We start from the raw sequence: 21,242 nt of genomic DNA on the forward strand, positions 1-21,242 counted from the left end.
TCCCTGCCATGCTCCATCTCCTCCAACCGAATCAAACTCATATGACTTTCACAAGTGGGAAAATGAATTTTGCATGCACAATGGTTTATTAATAGTACAGAGCTACGAGTAGAAAGCTGTGTACAGAGAGAGAGAGCGAGCGGAGAGGCGTCACTTACTTACTCGCTTTCTCACTACACAACATAGTGAAAGTAAAAAAAGGATGAGTGCTAAATTCCAAGAAGTGGATGAGATCGACATAAGATTTAGCATGGGCATAAAGATGATGATGTTATAGCCAACCAGAAACAGGATGAAGTGACGAGAGGAAAGGTAGGAGAAAGTAGGTGAGTGGCTGCATTTCTCTGAAGAAGCAGCGAGTGCTTATGCGTCGCGTGGCCCAGGAGAACGGTTGTTTACTAGGAGGATCCTGATTCAAACGGCATATGCAAATGGCATCCGTCATATTTTTTCGAAGTTCCACGTAATTAAATGTCCTCGGATATTTTGTGTTCTCCAGTTTAATGCACAAGATAATGAATGCATGAAGCTGGACATGTTATCAATTAATAATTATTAAGGATGATTTTGACCAATGCTTATTTATGAAGTTAATGTATCATTTATTTATAGGAAATTATGTATCTATATTTTACTCAGTCATTAAACAAGGTATAACATTAAGGATATGTTTAAAATCAAGTACTACAAATCCATAAATTATTAAGAGTTATGCGTAGCAAAGTCTGGGAGAAAGTTTGCTTCCACTTTCACCCTGGTCAGAATTTATACAAAGATAAGTATTGATTAGTTTTTGTAATAATCAAGTAACATTGTCAATAAATTGTTTTACAAGTAAGTTATCCTAATTGCTAGCTATTCATAATATCACAGAAGATTGCACTAACTCTCATTAACGAGAGTTAATTTCATTTTAGGTTTCGATCGCAGTATTGCGTATTACTTTTTTTTGGGAAAATTTTTCCCATGGTATTTCAAGTAGAGTTCGGTAACGAATAAGGTTTCGTCCACTTGAATAGTGCCACTTAACAGCTTTCCAGATGAAAATTGGTATCTGAGTAACAGTCCTCGTTCAGGTGGGGTGAGGAGTTCTCGAATCTGAAGAAGCATAGGTGTAAGTTTTTTGTTGTTACAATGCCAAATGCGAAATAAATTACCTCATTCAATTGATCCTCTGCACAATTTTTGTTTGTCATATTGACCAGGATTCGAGTAATCCTTTCTTCTTTAACAGAAAGTCTTTTGATCTTTGCCTGTTCAATTTTTGATTTTAGTTTCAAGTTATATGCAGCTTTGTAGCAATATTCCTGTAGCGATCGAACAATCTGTGGAAAAAATGATTGTAAAAATGATTATTAATTCAAACTCAATTGGCACTGTACAGAAAAATAAATATTTTAGCAATTACTTGAGATGAATCAACGTAAAATACGGTACACGTTTTTCCAGGAGGAGCATTTGTAGTATATGTTTTCTTAACTTCTTTAATATTTATAAAATGATCGTCTACTAATTTATATGTTAGATGTTTAGCTTCCTTTCCTGGAACCATTCCTATTTCATTGATAGTGTCTTGTTCTACAAATCCACTTGCTTTCACCAGTCGAAATATTCGAAGTGCATGAAATCCATGTTTTTCCGTTATAATTTTATCTATTATATTCCATAATAATTCAGACACTGCAGTTTTCATATTGAAAGCAAAATGTCCTCCGAGTTGGTTACTCAGTCTACTCAAAATCCGCATTGGATCGTCCTCTGAAAAGCAAACAAGAAACCATTATTATTTATATTTTTTTTGGCATAACTAAGTGAACAATACAAATATTATTCAATTTACCCACAATCTCCAGATGTTCTGATATGTGTTTTGAAGTTGCCAACCCATCTGGCATTTTTTCGATCCGATCTTTAATTTCATGCATACTTACAGGAGCACCTTCATCTTCCCACTGGTGTCTTTCGAGTCCAACTTCTATCACTACTTGAATTACTCTTGGATCTATCATGGATTTAAACTTTCTCTCTAATGCTTGATATACCATGCTATTTCTCAGCTCTGCGTGAAACTGTTGGATATAAATTCCCCAAAGTATATTCGCATCCGGAAGACTTTCCAGCTTAGTCTCATTTGTTTTTAATAGTTTTCCAAGCAAAACTTTTAAGTCTACGGCTGGTAGTTTGTGAGAATCTTTGTGTGCTCCGGGGTCAGCTTCATTGTTCTCATTATCTGGCGATGGGGGAGGAACGATAACGATATATTTTTTAGCCGCAAGTCGCATCGCGGTAGTTTGGAATAAATTTAACTGCTCAAAAAGCACAGCCTCGGTCACGTCTGGGTTAGACTTCATCACTCTAGATCCGCAAATGTAGATCAACTTTGAGATCGAAACGAGGCCGGATTGTACTATTTCTTCGAGAACTTCTCTCCCCACGGGTCCTACCATTTGTTCGGCGTGAGCGTAATACCTAAATAAATAAGGAATCTGTAGTAACAAAAGTCTACGAGATTAAAGTTATTATTGATTGACTACAAGTTAACCTCGGATATCTCATGATTTCTATCGTCTTTTCATGATTCACAGAATATATTGTTTCTCCCGTTGTGGAATTCACATGGAAATTGACGACAAAGTGTTGAATCAGTGTTTTAAGGGCCCCATGAATCTTAATAAAAAATTATAATTAGCCAAACACACTAATCAACTAAAGCATGCAACTTATTAATGTAGAATTACAGCTTCAATCGGCATAGATTTCATCATCGAGGTCAGGACGTGTCGCAGGGGAGAGGGTCCCTTTTGCAAGAGGACATCAACAACGCTTTGAACCGGCATTCCAAACGTCTCTCCAATTATCAACGAGCACAATTTCGAGCATTGCATCGACATTATGGTTGATGTAATAATCTTTCTTAATAATAATCTTCCTCCAAATCGATTGTTGAACAAGGTAAGAATTTTATTCCTTTCGTCAAGAAAAGCCCACTCGTTTTATGGCTCTTACTTATCTAAAACACATACCAAAAGTGACAATTTTGTAATTTTGTTGTAAAATTTTGATTTCGAATTTAAAGCACGTTTTATAAGAGACATATTGCATCGAGAGAGATTTGATTCCGGTTCCCACCGACCGACACTCTCACAAAACCCTGCTGCTGGTTTTTGTATTTATTGACAGTTTGGACAGTTTCTGACTCATTTCGTTCAAGTCTCCATCTTACATTAATTTATTTCTAATTTATAGACTTTTAAAGTTTCAAGCAAGTAATTACAAATTAATTATACGGTGAATTAGTCAAACTGAATTCCAGTCTGATTGGAAATGTGGAGGAACTAAGATTTCATTTAGTTTTTTACGTTAGGTAAGCAATTGTACTGTTTAAACTTAGAAATTATATAATTTGATGATTGTCATTAAAAAGTTATAATTAATTTTCATATCAGAAACCCTATCCGGTTAGGATGGAGGCAGTGCTCCGAGTAGGTCAAGGAGCAGGTGACGTCGTCGTGACCGGAGAAGATGCCGGTGGTGGAGCAGCCGCAGCACCTGGAAGTCGACGCAGGTCACCAAGAAATTCGTCAAATGTGACAAATGGACAGAATTCGTCAGCCAGGTCACGTCCAAATAATGGTGGCGCTGGGAACAATGCTGCGGCAGCTCCTCAAACAGCAGAAAGTCGTCGTCGCAATTCCCAGGAGTTGACGGCACAGGAGGAGGAAGAAGAATTGGAACTCAAGTATGGGGCAGAGCACGTTATCAAGCTCTTCGTCCCCGTTTCCCTCTGCATGTTGGTGGTAGTAGCTACAATTTCGTCGGTTAACTATTACACTGCCAAGGGTCAGTATCTGTGAGTGAATCGCTTATTTCTGTTTGGTAAATTGAGTAATTGGGATAGGGCTTAAGTGAAATTTCCTAATTGTTTAGGATTTACACACCATTTCATGAAACAAGTACCGAAACGTCGACCAAGGTGTGGAATGCGTTGGCGAATGCTATGATTCTTCTTTGCGTTATTGTGATCATGACCCTACTTCTCATCTTTCTTTATAAGAAAAAGATTTATTGGGTAAGGATTTAATACGTAAATTAATGTATTTGGATAATTACCTTAAGTAATTTGATTGTCGTAATTTTTTTAGTTTATACGTGGATGGCTCATCTTATCATCTTTGATGCTGCTTTTCATCTTCTCGTACCTGTACATGAAGTGGGTTAAATCGATTGAAGAAATGTCCATTCAAATTTTATAATCAACTAATGAGTGAATTCTCTAGGGAAGTACTGCAGGCCTACAATATTCCGATGGACTATATCACTGTGGCCATGATCATGTGGAATTTCGGTGCCGTTGGAATGATTTGTATTCATTGTAAGTTAATACTAAGAAATGTTGTATTTTTATTTTGTAAATAATAGGAGCAAAATCCAGTTAACCAATGTCTTTTTATTCTTTTTCTAGCGTCGGGACCACTCCTTCTCCAACAAGCTTATCTCATCTTCATTTCTGCACTTATGGCTCTCGTCTTCATCAAGTATTTACCAGAGTGGACTACGTGGGTTGTCCTTGCGGTTATTTCCATTTGGGGTGCATATATAAATACGAAATTAGTTAAGTGATTCAAGATTGGGATGGTATTTTTACTGATAATTTGTTTGCAGATTTGGTGGCTGTATTAGCGCCCAAAGGTCCTCTCAGGGTACTGGTGGAAACAGCGCAAGAAAGAAATGAACCTATATTCCCAGCGTTAATTTACTCTTGTAAGAAAAAATTTTTCTCATATCACTTAACACTCAACTGAGCTTAATTTTTAAAATATGGAATAAAATTCTGATTTCAGCAACTGTAATGTACTCTGTCATCAATACTGCGGATAGCGAAGTTCCACCAGCGACACCAGCGTCAACAGACCCACCTGCAAATAAGAAGCGTACACGATCAGCAACAAAAGTTAATGGGGGTGGAAGTACCAGTAACTCGGCAGCGGACCAAGGAACAACTTCTACTAACAACACTGACGATGTTTCCGAGGGGTTCACACCAACCTGGAGGGAGGAGAGTGACGCCAGGGTGGAAAGGAGAAGAGATATCATTGTAAATTACACAGGTGGTACAAATTCTGCAACAACCTCTCAAACAACCAGAGGGCCCTATGGATCTGTTGGAGAAAACTCGGGAACTAATTTGATTGACGAAGAAGAAGAAGAGCGTGAGTTTCAGTTCATTGGCTTGAAAAACTATTTAATAACAATGTTTAACAATAACAATATTATCTTGCAGGAGGTGTCAAGCTGGGTCTTGGAGACTTCATATTCTACAGCGTCCTTGTCGGCAAAGCTTCGTCATACGGGGACTGGAACACTACTTTGGCTTGTTTCGTTGCAATTTTGATTGTACGTCCATTTATTTCAATTAATTTCATATAAATAATACTCGTAATATTAATTGGTATTCAAAGTATGATTTTACTAATTTATCCAGGGACTCTGCTTGACTCTTCTCCTCCTCGCCATTTTCAAAAAGGCTCTCCCAGCTCTACCAATATCCATCACATTTGGACTTATCTTTTACTTTGCCACGAGAGAAATTGTTACCCCTTTCACCGATGTCCTATCCAGTGAACAAATATTCCTCTAGCCCCACCAAACCATAAACAAAACGACTTAATACAAACCCAGTTAATCTATATTTCCCATTTTGACTTTGTAAACCAGTCATAATAATACCGATTAATTCTTTGGTACAAGTTACGTTCCTTAACGCTCATTATTATTTTTTCTTTTGTCTGACTAACTAGATTTTGTGTACTGTATTATTTGTATAAAATTTGTAACTCTCATGTAAATAAATAAATTCTTAATTTATTAATCAGCAACATATTTTCATCTCTATTGAAATGCACATATTCATCTACTCGTACAACCAGTCATATTCATGTTCAATTTGCACATTCGCTAATTCTGGTTGAGCTATTGATCCGTGCTGATAATAATAACAATAAAAAATGCCTTTATTAAACCCGGTCCTTTCCTTGAAGCTTGAAAGATCTCCGAGGGCGTTGCATTGTTATTACGCTACATTTTTTTGAGTAACATTACACAAATTTTGATGCATTATAATCGGCACGGAGCTACGTAGATTTTTCGTTTAATCTTACATATTAGTTTTCATACAAAATTTTAAAACAAGCAGGGCAGAAGTACATATCTACATGCATATTGTCACAAATTTAGGAATATTGAGAGTTATAAAAGAACACTGTGTGTGTGTATCTATGTAGATCATTAATGCACCAAAATTTGTAGTGTATGAATAGTTATCTTTGAATGCAGTTTTGAAGTAGCAGTTGATGCACTGGTGTCATTTTACCAAAGGACACGTTTATACGAGAGTTGATCAAGCGGAATGTCACGCGCATGAAAATCCTACTCGTTAATTTAGACTAAACTTAACGAGATCGTCAATTGGGACGTGTGGCAAATCCATTTGGATAAAATGGTATCGGTCGGCAAATCCCGAAACAGATTTTCATGCTGACAATGTCAATAAACCCATCAAGTTATGGTAACTACTTCAATTTACGTGGGCAAATATTTAATTAGTTGCTATCAGTCATTATTGATAGGTTAATTAGTAATTATTAGAAAATCCAAATCAATCAAACTTAAGGTTAACATAATACTCTTTGAAATTCAGTCAAGTGTTTGCACGCTGCCCTTATCACAGCATTTTATAATGTAGAAAGAATGACATGAATGTACGTCATTCTTGACACACCCCCAAACTCAAGAGACTGATAACAGTGAATTAAATGTCGTATACTGATAACCTTAGATATGCATGGAACCCCTACAAAATTAAGCAAGTACATTTTTTAGTGAACAGTAAGTAATATGGACAATATACATATATGTACATATGTGTCGACTAATACTTATTTATTTATTAAAAGACGGTGTCTTGAAAACACTCAACTGACAATGAGTGGGACATTGTGTGCATCTCACAGATCATTTATTTTACTGGCTTGATTGGCTAGGTTTCCGGTCTTGTCAAATTGTCCGGAATACTCTGTTTATAACGATGTGAGGATATGTGAGGATACTGGATGAAGTGCATCGAAAAACTTCAAAGTGAACCTTTTTAATAACAATACTCATTAAATCTCATTCTGGTTTGACAGGTTCAAATTAACTTTGCTGGGGTTCTCTGTTATCTGCACTATAAATTCTATTTGATGAATGACAAATTGAAATGTCAATCAGAATGTCGTCATTCGGATAAGAAATTCCCGTAATCTCGTGTGTAGTCCCAAAGTACTTCTACAAATATACTAAGTCAGTCACAAAGATTACGTCTGCCTTTGAACTAATATTTGAGTTTTTACATCATAATTCATAAAGGGTCATCGTTGACATTGTTGCATTCCATCTTTGGTGTCTTGAATATCACATAAATAAATTGCCAGAGTCATCATGCATGCATTTACCTACCAATCGCTGCAACATTGCTTCCTGCATTGCCTCGTACTTAAGTGCATCCCCACTGCTGGGAATCTAAGTATTTAACTATGCAGCCACCCCCACTCCTGGAAATTTAAGTTTTATACAACACATCTATTCTGACAGGTGTGAATTGAACAGTAGTTGGCAGTATGAAATGGGGAAACCCTCCATTGGGAATTAAAGTGTGGTATGATATGATGTTTTTATGTACACACAAATCTGTTGGGCATACCCCTGACTGGGCACACCCCCATTAAGATATCAGAACCTGTCCTTGGACAGGCTTACCTCTACTTGTTCATGTTTGCTCAAAAGACTTTCAATTCGCAGTAAAGTATGTAGGTTAAGTGAAAGATGTAATACAGCATGAGGATTCTTGAAGTGACGATACCACATAATGTTATTTTTAACCAAATAATACCTCATCACCCCTTTCATCAAATAGTCAAAATTTTAAATTGTAAAAACAGCACAGCATCACGTCCGGACTCATGAAGTCATTTTTAGAGCATGTGATATCCGCGAGGTCTTGTGCAAACTACACACCCACTTTGCAGCCAATATTAGTTGTTTATCATCATGTTTAGAAATTTGACATTAAGCAAAAACATTTTTGATATTTCGCTAAGCTGGCAAATATTAGCTTAACAGTGGATTAGAGACACTTTATTCCACGAAGTCATTACGTGATCGTCGTCTAAATATGTAACCTTAAAGATGGGGAAAAAATGTGTCTCTCACAATTTCACGCCGGCGTCTCGACTAACAATGATACCTTTGTGAGATTCATACGAAAGTTGACATTTTGTCACCAATTTTCCAAATTTTGCTAATCATCTGTTAACTCTATTAAACGGACAACCTCTGAAATAACCTCTTGCACTTATCGATTATACGAAATAATGGAAACACTGCAAAAATCATGTCGAGAAAAAAAGATCCACGTAATACTCATCATGTCATGACTTGCAATTAACCCTCCTCGTGGACAAATTTGACAATAGTTTGCAGCATATAAGAGCTAATACGCTTACTTTGCATTGCGCATAATGGCTGACGAAAGACCTAGCAATAAGTAACGCTACCAAAAATCGTTGTACGTACAACATAGAATGAAGATAAGCCGATTCGTTTAATGTCTGAAACTACTTATAAACTCAACCCGGTCAATAATTCATCGCTTTTACATTATTTGTAATTGAACAAACGTACGTCAAAACCTTGTCAAGTGTCAAACGTCAAAATGTGAATATATAAAGGAATCCTCACATGCAGATCGCACACTAGTCTGCCCGACGTCGTGGAGAGTCAAGTACTTATGCGGATTGATAAAGTTGTGGAATCGTATCCAATTTATAACATGACGCTCACGAAGGAAAGCCTGAATTATACCGAAGCTAAGGCTCAGGGTAGACGTCAACCTGCAGGTATGCAACATTACTTTACTAAAATATCGATTATGAAAAAATGTCAAAATTTCATATAATTTTAACAATTTTTCCAATACAGACGCGCATTGGCAAGAAGGATTAAAACCGAAACCAAACATGAGAAGGATTTCCAACTCGGACATGGCTTTTTTGCAATCTGTCACCACCACAATTTCGGAAAGGAGGAGAAAGCCGACGATAGATTTGAGTGACGACTTCTGAACATCTTGGATTTTCTTATTTAATTTTGAAACTATTTGCCATGTATTTTTTTATACCTTTAATGTTTTTACCGGTTAAATCCAGAAAATTTTTGTTCGTGATTTTGAAGTTATAAAATAAATTGTCAAGTTTACAAACTCACTTTTTGAAACTCATATTGGTGATTTATTGTTAATTTGTATGCTCACAATCTTTTATGCAAGTTGTCAATGCTAACTGATGCCATTAAATACGTCTGGAACTTTTTGCTCATGAGTTGCATGCATGCAACTCATTATTTCTTTATTAGTACATAGGTCACTGTCAAAGAAAAGTTAACTTATAGAACCGTCATTTCACTCGGAGGCATATTAATCATTGCCACCAAGAGTGGCTGTCCTTGTTTCTTCTTGAAAACGACGACTCTGACCACGTCAGCCAATCCGCTAGTACTCACAGCTTCCACCTTTGAGACAAGTTGGATTTCCACACCAGGGACCAAGAATGGGACCTTGAAGTAGTGCGTGGCGATTATTGAAAATCGTATTAAATAATTCTGATCATCTTGAAAAATAAATCTGCATGTAATGAGTCTCACTTACATTAATCATGGGCGGTCGGACGTCATAGTATTTGTCGTCCCAATGAAAAAATAAGGCCAGGTCGCAAATACCTCCAGAAGCAGCACTAGAATTGGGACCAATATTTTGTATCCCGATTTTAACTGTAAACGTTGGTCCCAACCCTAAAACTTCTGCCGACAGTTTCACAGTTTCTTGAACAGGGATTTGTTTCGTGTTTAGAACGTGAGCTAGACTTCGAGCAGTTTCCAATTTGAGTCTGAATGCATCCCTCTGAAATGCTCGGTGCATTGCTGAATATTTTTAAAAAATGCTGAAAGTATTAGTTTCCAAAAAATTCATGAAAAAAATTTGTGACATGTGCATACTTATGGAATTTTCTCTCTCTCTCATCGTCTGATCTACAAAGAGTTTTGTCTTCTTGGGAATAACCATTTTTCCAGACACGGTTGAACTCTTTTCTTTAAGTTGTGGAGTGAAATCTGCACTTCGCTTTAATATCTTGACATGTAAACTGCCCCCTAATAAATTAAAAATTCAAAATAAGTCCTCAAGTTTACAAGATAATTTGAGCTTTTTGAACTGCTACATCTTATAATTCTTACAAACCTTGCGTAATAACTACCAAACTATTAGTTTCTCTCCCATATTGACCAAAATATACGACAGAAATTGGTTCTGGAAACGGGATCGTGTCCACCAACTCTCCACTCGTTGTGTACATTGAGACATTCCCATTGTGCAAACCGACACCAATCAGGTCTAAATTTTTTTGACGAAGCTGCACCCTTTGAACGCAGGTAATAGGGGACGCAGCCCCCACACTCCAGTGGCGGTACCCTTTATCACTGTAACAATTTAGTGTCGAATCCATCAAGGCGACCTACAACAAAAATTATCGTCAATCCGGTGTGACATATTGTCCAGCCAATCATAAGTCATCAAAAATACGTATCATGTAGACTAGAAAAAAACTCACAACCACCGAAGTTTCCAGGCAGACTACACCCACGGGTGGCTTGGACAGATTCATCAGTGGGGCCACGTAGCCCCTCCGACCGAGAAGGAGTTGTCCAGTTCTCGTGGTGCATGTTAATGTGTAGTCGATGTCAAAAAGTCCACTGGTCGACAGGAAGGCTGGGACATCCGTCAGGGTGAGCTTTGCCTGGAATTATGTTCTTGTACATGATTTTGTCACTGTTATAGTCGATTTTTATGAGGAAATAAAATACTTCATCTATTGGAGTAAACGTCTCAGGATGCAAGATAAAAATCTCACAGTTTTCCGTCCCAATTACAAGGCACGCCAAGGCGTCATCGTCGTTGTGAGACTTTTTCAACGTGCTCATACAAGTGATGACCGTTTTACGAAGGAGAGGAGATCCTTTTTGGGCTTCGACGAAAGCAGTTCGCTCATGGTGGGGAAGTGCTAATAAATGTTGCGTTTTTAACGTTAAAGCCGACACTCCTACCGAACTTTGAAGGTTTGCCAGCATTTCGTGGAGTGGTTCCACGGATTCATACTAATAGAATTATGCAATCTTGTTAAATTTAACGTTGGAAGAAAAGTGTAGCGATTAGGTAATATGTACATACCTGCGTCCAAATGTCCCGTTCCACTTGATTAATAGGCAAAGGAGGTAAAACGGCTCTGAAGAATGGTCGCAAGTTCTTATAGACGTAAATGTATTCTGCAGTGGCTACGGTCACAACTATTAAAGGGATGCTTATCTATTAATTTTTGCAAGAAATGGTTATTTATGAAGCATTGTAACTGCTGACCAGGTTGTCGAGGCGTTTCATAGTCAATGTACATCGGAGCCACTGCAGTTGGTGCATCCTGCAGATTGATTTCGGAACTCAGCCCAGTTCCTTTGTAAACCTTGGTGAGAAAGTACAACTATTTGTTATTTCTGATTAATAAAATAGACAATATTTATGTTATGACAAACTTTAAGTTTTGACGGGACATGACCAGATCCAATATCTCCCACAATTAGTCTGTAATCACCATCTCCAGTCAAATCTGCAGTGGCAACGCATCCAGGAAAGGTGTAAAGTGTGGCTTGAGTATCGGAAAATGCATCCAACCACATTTCCACCCTGGCGATGATAATATACTTTTTAGTTCAAAATATGAACCATATTTTCTCCAAATTTTCTCTTCTTGACTTTTAAAATATCATTGTTACTTTTTGTATTCTCCAATTTTGCAAAACTCAAAGTTCATCCAGATCTGAATTTACGTATTGTTTTTTTCCACAACAATGTTATGTATATGAGAAGAAGCAATTTCCAAAGGTTATTTAATTTATGGAGGAGAAAGTAGAACGAAATGTAATCCACTCTTCTTAAATAAGCAAAATAACGGCAGGCTTGAGCAAAGAGAAAGCAAATAAAAGGTGAGACATTGATTATGTATGAGGTTGTGGTGGTGTTGTGTCGAGGTTGCTGGGCAGTATACTTTTCCCCATTTTGTGGTGAAAGTATGTGGATTTTGCTACATAATTGCTGGCCAAAATTCATTTATTTTATGTTTCTAGGTTGAGATGGTTCTATATGCGAATGTGAGAGTATGAGATCTTTTAAATGATTAAAGGCGATGAGACGATGAAAAAAACGTCATACTACAAAATTAAAGCCCTTCCCCACATTTAGCGTTTGATTATTCTGAGAATTTATTATTATCATATTTCTGTGATTAATGATTATCTGCACCATCAGATTATTGCAGTTACTACATGTATAGGCAGTTGGTCAGGACGGTATTACATTTGAATACTAAAGATTACAAAATTGAAAATAAAAAATAATGCGTATTTTGACTGCATGCCTACATAAGTATATATACATATTAACTTATTTATATCACAGGTAAATAGTGCCAACAGTTGCTAAATTAAATAATACATATTTGTAGATGCTTAAAAATACTGACATGAATTATTTGAAATTATGGGGAAATTCCAATTATACTAAATATTATCATTAAGCTAATGGTTCTGGATCGAGTCGCCAATGCGTGTACGAATCACCGGTCATTTGGGCATCCGTCTTCTCCACGACTTTAATTTGCTGTCCAGTTCTGCAATTTTAGGGTACTATCTCAATTCATTTTTATGATTATTTAAGTACATTAAGCGTAAAAATACCCTTTCTCTGAAGAATTCATGTTTTTCAAACACTTATTTGGAGTCGGCACCGAAATAACGAAAAATATACAATTTAATCCAAACACATTTTCACATTTCCATATCTGCGTCGAGATTTCTGCTGCACTTTTTTTCTATAAAAAATCGAATAAATTTTAAGTCACAATAATGCAATTTTTATTTAACATTTATCACAAGTTTTTGTCGCTTACTTTTTGTATGAGAAGAGAGCGATGGGGAAGAAAGTCCCAAACTTGGATAAAATTTGTGCTTTTTTGAAACTTTGAGGTTAGCCGATAGTTTCCGTCATCTAATTAATAAATCGTAATAATAATGTCAGTGTAACGTCCTAATTCGAAGAAAATCAATCATTTACCTTGAGCAATTGCTTGGAACCTTTGATAGTCTCGCTTAGTCTCATCCTCCGGGGCACAAATTAATTTGGTCCCTTCGACTTGCACCACCTAAATATTTAGCAAAGCAATTAAAATGCACAAAATTACAAAATATACTGCTGAGTTATTACCGTGTTATCTGCAACACTCACGATTTTGTACCATCGATCATTCTCAAATCCGATCAAGTTATTCATTATGAGAAGTTGAGAATACTTTCATTTGTTCTATTGGTAATATTTCGGTGAAAAAGTTGTATATTTTTAAACTGGTAGCCCATTCAATGCACAATAACTAACTCATCTTGCTAACTGTTCCTGTGAATCAGTGCATGAGTACAATAATTATTATCAGTCACCATAATAATGTAACATACTGCACACTCCAATGTTACTGAATGAATCTATAGAAAGTAAAAGGTTTCTTCTAGTCGTGAACATGTGCAATCGTCCTTCTGAAACACAACACAATGAGCCATGCACAAACCCAAAATTATCTACTTTTTTGTCTCATATAGGATTATGCTGATGCTGGTTTGGATGAGATCCTACTTTATTTTAGCCGACAGTATAAGTGATGATATCATCATGCGTTGTATTAGAAGAAAGGATAATTTTTTTTACTGGATATACAGGTATGAGTTCATCAAGAGGTAGACGTAGACGACTTTCTCCATGATGTCATTCATGCATATGCAATAAAACACGGACAACTATTTTAAAACGTAGTAAGTTAGAGTTTATTCAGTAACTAATTATATTATTATTTGTCACGAGTGTAATAAAGTGCGTACTATGATAATTAAACATACCAAACTTATGGGATATGTGATTGCATGCCTTATTAGACAACTATTTTTGCTTAAATCAACTTTCATCATCAAGTCTTTCGAAACTACTTTTCGAAGACTCTCGATGTTGTCGTATAAATGTTTTGTGTCCTTTGCAATCCAAAGTATCTGAATAACATTTTGCTCTGCAGCACCTTCTACATAGGGTAAAGTCACATGTTAACCCTCGTGGATTAACACAGTTTAAGCAGAGTATCACAGGATTCTTTTGCAGACCCCAATTTTTGTTTGGCTTTTTTGACATCTTTTTTAACTTATTATTGGATAATTTAGTTCCAGAGGGTATCGATGCTAAAAGGCTGTCGGGAATAATCAGTTTTCGTTTACTTCCTACAGGACTATTGCATAAGTCGCCTGATAGTCCGGGATCAGGTTGGGGCTTTTTTGGAGGTCTGACATAAGGTTGGCAAATATAAGGTGGTAGGGGTAATTTTGCAATTTCAGGTGGATCCAGTGGAGGAATCCATTTAGCTTGACCCGTAGTATATTTTTCATACCGCGCCTTCAAGTCTAGTGTCACTTGTAGAAGGATATCAAATGAACTTGAACTTCCAAGGGATTGTCGAATGTCGCTATTTTCTGGAATTGTTAACCTACAAGAAAAATATAAATTTAATCAGGTAAGTAAATAATGTTTGCAATAGCTTAGCGGAACAATTTAACTTTGGCTTACAAATGGTGATAAATTTTAAATAAATGTCCCCTCGCGAAGCTTAATGGACAAGGATACTTTTTCACTAAATCCAAATATTCAAGTCCCAATTCCCAGGTTATGGGATGATTATTTCCAGAAAATATTGTGGGATTGTGCAAGTTCCCTTCGGCACTCATTACCCCTTCCACGCCTGTTTCGCTAATACACTTTGTAACGTCGGGGAGATATTGGATATTTCCATTTGCAACGACAGGAATATTGACTGAATTTCTATTTCAAATAATAAGTCTCAATTAGGTTCATTCGCGTTAATCAGCGAGATTGTATGTAGAAGTATAAATAGAAAAATATACCCACCTGACAGCTTTGACATAAGACCAGTCTGCAATTCCTGTGTCCATCCCTTTTTGCTCGCGTGTTCGTCCATGAACTGTAAGCATGTAGCAACCTGCCTTTTCTAGTGCTTGAGCATATTGTATAGTTTTTTTAACGTCTGGAAAAATTCGGATTTTGCAACTAACTGGTATACAAACTTCTTCTCGTATTCTTCTAACTGCGAGCACAACAAATAAATACTGATTATTGATCTGCATTAAGAACAAGCAATTTAACTTGAAGTGTAAATCTTACCCATTGTGGCAATTAGATCCCATTCTTCCATTAGAAAGGCTCCATAATGTCCATTCTTTGCTATTCTTTGGGGACAACCTGCAAGACAAAAATGATTAATAAAGAAACCCATCCAATGATTTAACAACCCCCACAGGAATTAAATCTAAATATGTCAACATACCTAAATTAATATCGATACCATCGCAGTACGGCTTCGCAAGTGCAGCCGCTTTTACTAGCACATCAGGATTATTGCCACAAAACTGAAAATTTAAACCTAAGTTAAAATTAATCATTTCAAACAGCACGAACACTTCAAGCTCTTCACTTCAAGCCAACCTGCACAATCAGTGGTCGATCCGCCGGGTCTACATCCTTGTATAAGTTTTCCGTTTGATACGTCACATTTTCCGAAAAAATTCGACTGTGCAACATTGGTGTGAAGCAGAGGTCAGCCTGGTATCTTCAAAATGAATGCTATATTAATAATCTGTACATTTGTGTGAAAAGGCTCAAAGTGTTTAACGAAGTTTACTACCTTCTGGACAACATTCTCCAGGCCAGCTCGGACGCATCTACCATGGGGGCCACGATATGCCTTGGGTCCTTGAGCACCTTTTCCCACCAATCCCTAACCTCGGGGGGATACTTGTCCCTGAAGGAACGGGGGTCACGCGGCAGGGACCTCTTCTCGTCCCCTTCATCTCCATCCACCTCCATCAAGAGCCACAGGTAAGGACACCTCCTCTAATCACCTATGTTACCTTCTGCTGTCTGTTCAGAAAAATAGAAAATCAATGCAAATTCAATATGACCAATTATAATTACAAAAGCAACTTACATCTCAGCTGCCGACCTGATGTGAGCACCCCTTTTAAACACTTTTATAACAAATCAACCACGAACCAAAAGGATTTCGAATCTATTTCAGAAACAATAAGCCGTAGTTGAAAAAGTATGAGTAAATCGCACATGATTTTCTTAGCTGGCGGATTGGTGTGCAATTTGGAGAGAAATGAGATTTCCAAGTTTTTTGGTCTGCGATGGTGTTGGCAGGCGTAGATGGCACTTTTTGCAGCTTCACTCACTCCACTAACTCTCAAGAAGGAGATAAAAAGGAAAGGCAGCCACTACTAGGCAGCAACAACACAGAAAAATACAAAATATACAAAAAGACAAAAATAATATTCTTTAGTTTTAAGTAATTCAATTTCAAAAAGCTTTTCCTTTTTTCCATTAATTTCTCTTGGATGGGAGCGAAATTAGGAGAAATTAGGAGTCGTTTTTTATACTTGTAGGTAAGTCAGAGATGATAGTACGGATGGAGGGTGGGTTTGTAATAAACACTTTTTACGAGGGTTTATTCTTTTCTTTAGTGAGGTTTGAGGTTAAGCATTTGGTTTAAATTTGGAAATATGCTTAATCTTTGACTTGCTTTTTTTAAAATAAATTTTCGTCTTTATCTAATATTGTTCGGGCGTAACTGGTTTAGTGTTTGCTATTGAAAAATGTGAAAAATAGACACAAAGTGGCTGAGTTAAAGAAAGAAACTGATTTTTTTTAATGTTCGATAACAGAAATTTTTTTGCATTGTTAAGACTTGTATGTTTCTCAGACTTATTCGCAAAATTTGTTATCAGAAGGAAATTGCTTTTACACATCTGGATCAGGGTGAACAAAAGTTTGACAATTTTTAAGGGGTGTTAATTTAGGGAATTACAACCCTTTATTTGAATTAAAAATATTATTTATAATACATATGCGATCTTAACTAAAACAACAAAATCTTAGAATTTGCCACCCCTCAGTATAATAATATCCATTTTTTTGTGTTCTATATTTGATAATATTTTTTTCAGAGGACGAATAAGAAGGTGGAGAACCCAATCGACTTTTAAAAGACTTGTTGAATCACCAAGAAAGTAGCTGTAAGTGGTAGTAATCATTTTTATATTTTTTAATGTTTTTAACAATTTGTTTTTGATTTAATAGACAAATATGGCATGCGCAACTTTAAAGCGGAGTTTGGACCCTATCTGTTCGAGACCATCAAAACGTCGTCGATTTAATCCGATGACACCGACCACTCCAACCAAGGAGGAAGAACCTTCCCCCTTTGCTGAAGTGACTCCCAAGATTCACATGGATCAAATTTCTATCAGCATTCGGGAGGAGATGAAACGGCTGCATCGTCGAAAAAAGTTGTACTACAGTTCTGGTGAACGGGACGGGTCGACTAGTCCAAGTGGTCCACCTAGCCCTTCGAATTCTGATGGTTCAATCGACACTCCGGCGTCACCAGCGTCATCATCTCACCATCAAACTAAACAAGACAAGCATCTCTTCACCTTTCGACAAGTGGGGATGATCTGTGAGCGATTACTAAAAGACAGGGAGGATAGCCTTAGAGAGCTGTATGATGAGGTGTTGAATGCCAAATTGGCCGAGCAATACGACACCTTTGTCAAGTTCACATACGACCAGATTCAAAAGCGATTCGAAAATTCCGCAGCTCCTTCTTATCTGTCATAATTTTATACGATTATTAGAAATTTTGGTGAGTGGGAAAGTTGTCTTCTGAGAATTTCTTTATTTATAGTGTATCTAAAGTATTGTTTACGTAATTTAAACTAGAGATAATATTGTGCTTCATTTTTCGGGTAGATGTTTCACATTGAAAATTGGGATGGGGTTATTATTACTTGCAATAATTTGTATGGCAAAGCGTTGAAATATAATCTTTCAAAATTGGAGTCGATCTGTAGGATTAATTAGTTAAAGCCATTAATTTATTTGGCCTTGTTTCGTGAATCAATCACGTTGTCAGGAAATGCTCAATTTTGTTTCCTTCCTAGCATGATGATCTGTTACCAATTACAATTTTCTCGTATTGGTACACACTTAATAGTAATTATTATTATGGTAATGTATAGTAAGTATTCTCGATTGAACGAGCTCGACAAATCGATGATAAAAAAACTTGAATAATGCGCATCGCGTCAAAAATATCTGTCAGTCTCTAGACTAATATTTACTCGTTCAGTTTTGTATGTAATTATTAATTAAATAAGTAGAAGGAGGTACTGCTACTACTTATGCATACTGCTCGTCGCTGTAATAAGAAAATCAAAATAGCAATTCGACACATTGTTGTAATACATTACCTACTGCTCAAAAGAAGTGTTCTCATGTCGTGTCGACAAGTTCAGGTGAGTTATGTAGTGCAAGTGTGTTTGCAGGTGATGAGCAATATTTAAAATTATCTACTTGATGAAAAACTTGTCCAATATTACATTAGACTGATCGATGTTTTTTTCAAATTTTATATTGCCGACTCCAAAGTTGGCTTCCATTTTTCCTAAGCGTTTCCTAAGATCGAATTCTCTACAAATTTGTTTAATTCTGACGAACATAAGGAATCAGAAATTAATATTACAACCTCCTGTTGAAATTCTGTACTATACTGTAGAAGAAAACAATTCCCTTTGGATAAATTGTGACATTTCGAATTTGTAATAAAAATCTTGATATGAAAAATTCTGGTACACACTAATTTTTGGCATAAGTAACATAGTCAATAGAAGCATGTAGTAGAAAACTTGTTTATAATCTGCAAGACTTCTACGAATTTTATACCATTCCTAAACATACATTATGCAGATTTCAGCAAACATTGTGAAAATGCCGTTTTATTTTAGTGAACTTTTCCATAAAAGAAAGCATAGAAATTCTTATTGGTTTACTACCAATTCCTAAACTGCCTTTACTACTAAATCGATGAGGCAAAGATCGCGTGCAGTTTATTGCACGAGATGGAAGGTGATAAACCGATAATGAGCGGGCGGGTGTTTCTGGTCGATGAAAAACTCTTCTCGTGAGGGTGGCGACGAGTCGGGCAATAAGGTTGGAACAATTACGGTGGTGACTTTGAGTTGAATTCTGCAACTGCACGCACGCCACACCAACAGATACCTACGACGACTTGCTTTCTCCTCTCCTGTCAGAATATTATAGAATTTAAAGGCAGTCAACCATCATCACACCAGCACCACAGACAGAAAGAAGGGGGAAATTGCCCTATCAATCTAGAATCATCTAATTCTGGACTCAACGGGCGAATAAGAGCAATAAAATCGAAATTCGTCTTCCCCATTTCCTCAACTAAATATGAGCTTATACGGCAGGCGATGTCCTCATTTTAGAGAACGTCGTAATAACTATTATGCATTTTGCAATTTATTCATACATCTTTACCCCAGGATGCAGACTTCCTAGGTTTATGCAAGTTTAGTGTACTTTTGCATACTCAAATATTCAGACTTGTAAATACACTCATATCATATATACTTTGCATACAGGGAAGAGCTGCAGTTGTTTATTCAAGCAGTTTACAGGTAATAATGGAATGAGTAGGAAAATTCAGGGTGTGAGTTGCACTTTCATTGTTATCCCGTTTGCTTTGTGCATCAATAATCTATTTTTCCTTGGCATTCCCTCCCACTGCAACCGACGATATTGTAGATTGTCGACTTGTATTGAATTCCATTTGAGGGGAAAGAAAATTGACATGACGGTTCAAGTGTTGGCTACTCATATTCCTTTTTTCGAGTGCTATGCAAATTATTTTTTGTATTCTGAATGCAAGTGAAAGTGCAATTAAATAGTTTAACAGTGCAATTAAATGAAAATTTTGGACGTCAAATTAGAGCACTGCATTCATTTAGATGAATCGTTTAAACATGATTTCTCTGTTACCTGAGGACCATCGGTAACAGAGAAATGAAAATACCTGCCTCAAAATAGATAAATCTTTAACTGTGTACCTTGGCAAGTATGTAGAGGTGTACATATAAATTCGCAAATATTGTGCATGCATACAGTCTGACAGTGCATTGTTAGCAAAGAGGGTTTGAGACATATTTATGTATGTACAGATTAAGTTGTTCCTCGAGCTGATAGGCCATTATTTAATAGTATTGATCCGGTCAATATTCTCTCCCGTTTCCTTCCTGGCATAAATAAATAGACATTCAACCTTTCAGGTGGAACACAAAAGAACTCTTTGACAGTCCCTAATAGATTCAATTCCATCCATATGCTTTGCCATGCGGCTAATTTCGAGGCACGATAATTGTACGAGAATCCATAACATAGCATGATATCCCCGTATGTTGTATGTTCAAAGTATGACTGTTACTTCCATAATTATATTATGAGTCATTTAACCCATAACCTGATTAAGACCTTTAAAATATCATTATTGTTACATAATCTGAAAAATAAGTCTATTCTATTAGACATTGATAGATTATATGCAGTACAAAAATAATTAGTAGTTGTAGTTCTTAGATTATAATAAGAACTTGTAGTTATTGCGTTGGAAGATTTTTTGCATCTATGTACTTGCATACACTCAAATATTATTTTGTTTCACTGAAAATTCTTTGCATCACTTCGGTGGCTGGAAGTTTGACTTTTAATTATGCATGACAAACTAAATTCTACGTGATTTCTAAAACATTAAACAATTAAAATATGTACTTTCCACATATGCTATATGCAACTATGAATAATATTCTATAGATTTTCAAAAATAATGAGTTTGTAAAATCTCAATAACAAATGAAAATGAAATACATATATATGACACATATTTAATTAAATATTATTTTGTCAATGAGTTCGTCATCCAAGCTACCGATATCAATACACGTGTTATCAGTCACAAAATCGTATGTATTTAAACAAAAATTAAAACCCATAAAAGTCCAAACTTTTGGATGTAAAAATTAAAAGATTAATAAATTTGAGTTGTTCTACTTGCTGGATGTGGCCCACTCACTCTCACTTTCATAATGTG

The 21,242-nt window shown here is 36.3% G+C and overlaps 6 protein-coding genes and 1 long non-coding RNA gene across 8 annotated transcripts; 3 read left to right on the forward strand and 4 right to left on the reverse strand.

The window, feature by feature from the left end:
- Positions 1-580: 580 nt before the first annotated feature.
- LOC110851156 (DNA-directed RNA polymerase III subunit RPC3) lies at positions 581-3,088 on the reverse strand. Its single transcript, XM_022098814.2, has 6 exons — positions 2,739-3,088; positions 2,543-2,667; positions 1,841-2,469; positions 1,409-1,758; positions 1,158-1,325; positions 581-1,098 (listed from the first exon to the last, which is right to left on the reverse strand). Exons 1-6 carry the CDS (start codon positions 2,889-2,891, stop codon positions 940-942), a joined length of 1,584 nt encoding a protein of 527 aa, XP_021954506.1. The 5' UTR covers positions 2,892-3,088; the 3' UTR covers positions 581-939.
- Positions 3,089-3,211: 123 nt separating this feature from the next.
- On the forward strand, positions 3,212-5,876 carry LOC110850745 (presenilin-1). The gene is made up of 10 exons (XM_022098283.2): positions 3,212-3,364; positions 3,447-3,850; positions 3,928-4,069; positions 4,143-4,210; positions 4,278-4,372; positions 4,463-4,588; positions 4,663-4,761; positions 4,842-5,210; positions 5,282-5,394; positions 5,483-5,876. Exons 2-10 carry the CDS (start codon positions 3,465-3,467, stop codon positions 5,636-5,638), a joined length of 1,554 nt encoding a protein of 517 aa, XP_021953975.1. The 5' UTR covers positions 3,212-3,364; positions 3,447-3,464; the 3' UTR covers positions 5,639-5,876.
- A 2,469-nt stretch (positions 5,877-8,345) lies between these two features.
- Positions 8,346-9,300, forward strand: LOC110851348. Its single transcript, XR_002548043.2, has 2 exons — positions 8,346-8,933; positions 9,016-9,300. It is a non-coding gene; the product is annotated as an uncharacterized LOC110851348 (long non-coding RNA).
- Positions 9,301-9,306: 6 nt separating this feature from the next.
- Positions 9,307-12,121, reverse strand: LOC110850908 (Bardet-Biedl syndrome 1 protein). Its single transcript, XM_035853252.1, has 10 exons — positions 11,911-12,121; positions 11,671-11,821; positions 11,501-11,600; positions 11,315-11,430; positions 10,951-11,241; positions 10,698-10,883; positions 10,328-10,601; positions 10,087-10,239; positions 9,740-10,011; positions 9,307-9,648 (listed from the first exon to the last, which is right to left on the reverse strand). Exons 1-10 carry the CDS (start codon positions 11,946-11,948, stop codon positions 9,478-9,480), a joined length of 1,752 nt encoding a protein of 583 aa, XP_035709145.1. The 5' UTR covers positions 11,949-12,121; the 3' UTR covers positions 9,307-9,477.
- A 250-nt stretch (positions 12,122-12,371) lies between these two features.
- On the reverse strand, positions 12,372-13,720 carry LOC110851315. Its single transcript, XM_022099050.2, has 5 exons — positions 13,397-13,720; positions 13,247-13,334; positions 13,083-13,180; positions 12,871-13,004; positions 12,372-12,803 (listed from the first exon to the last, which is right to left on the reverse strand). Exons 1-5 carry the CDS (start codon positions 13,460-13,462, stop codon positions 12,707-12,709), a joined length of 483 nt encoding a protein of 160 aa, XP_021954742.1. The 5' UTR covers positions 13,463-13,720; the 3' UTR covers positions 12,372-12,706.
- Positions 13,721-13,978: 258 nt separating this feature from the next.
- Positions 13,979-16,376, reverse strand: LOC110850991 (tRNA-dihydrouridine(16/17) synthase [NAD(P)(+)]-like). Its single transcript, XM_022098612.2, has 8 exons — positions 16,224-16,376; positions 15,921-16,156; positions 15,722-15,845; positions 15,564-15,645; positions 15,401-15,478; positions 15,128-15,323; positions 14,789-15,040; positions 13,979-14,708 (listed from the first exon to the last, which is right to left on the reverse strand). Exons 2-8 carry the CDS (start codon positions 16,100-16,102, stop codon positions 14,132-14,134), a joined length of 1,491 nt encoding a protein of 496 aa, XP_021954304.1. The 5' UTR covers positions 16,103-16,156; positions 16,224-16,376; the 3' UTR covers positions 13,979-14,131.
- Positions 16,377-16,497: 121 nt separating this feature from the next.
- On the forward strand, positions 16,498-18,919 carry LOC110851349 (akirin). 2 transcript variants are annotated; one of them, XM_022099087.2, is made up of 3 exons: positions 16,498-16,680; positions 17,242-17,310; positions 17,375-18,919. In XM_022099087.2, the coding sequence occupies exon 3, from the start codon at positions 17,381-17,383 to the stop codon at positions 17,912-17,914; it is 534 nt and encodes a 177-aa protein (XP_021954779.1). In that variant the 5' UTR covers positions 16,498-16,680; positions 17,242-17,310; positions 17,375-17,380; the 3' UTR covers positions 17,915-18,919. The 2 variants fall into 2 exon arrangements, with proteins under 2 accessions (XP_021954779.1, XP_021954780.1); XM_022099088.2 differs by lacking the exon at positions 16,498-16,680 and adding an exon at positions 16,784-17,053.
- Positions 18,920-21,242: the final 2,323 nt, after the last annotated feature.

The sequence above is a fragment of the Folsomia candida genome, unplaced genomic scaffold (genome assembly GCF_002217175.1).
Source record: "Folsomia candida strain VU population unplaced genomic scaffold, ASM221717v1 Fcan01_Sc006, whole genome shotgun sequence".
NCBI lineage: Eukaryota > Metazoa > Arthropoda > Collembola > Entomobryomorpha > Isotomidae > Folsomia > Folsomia candida.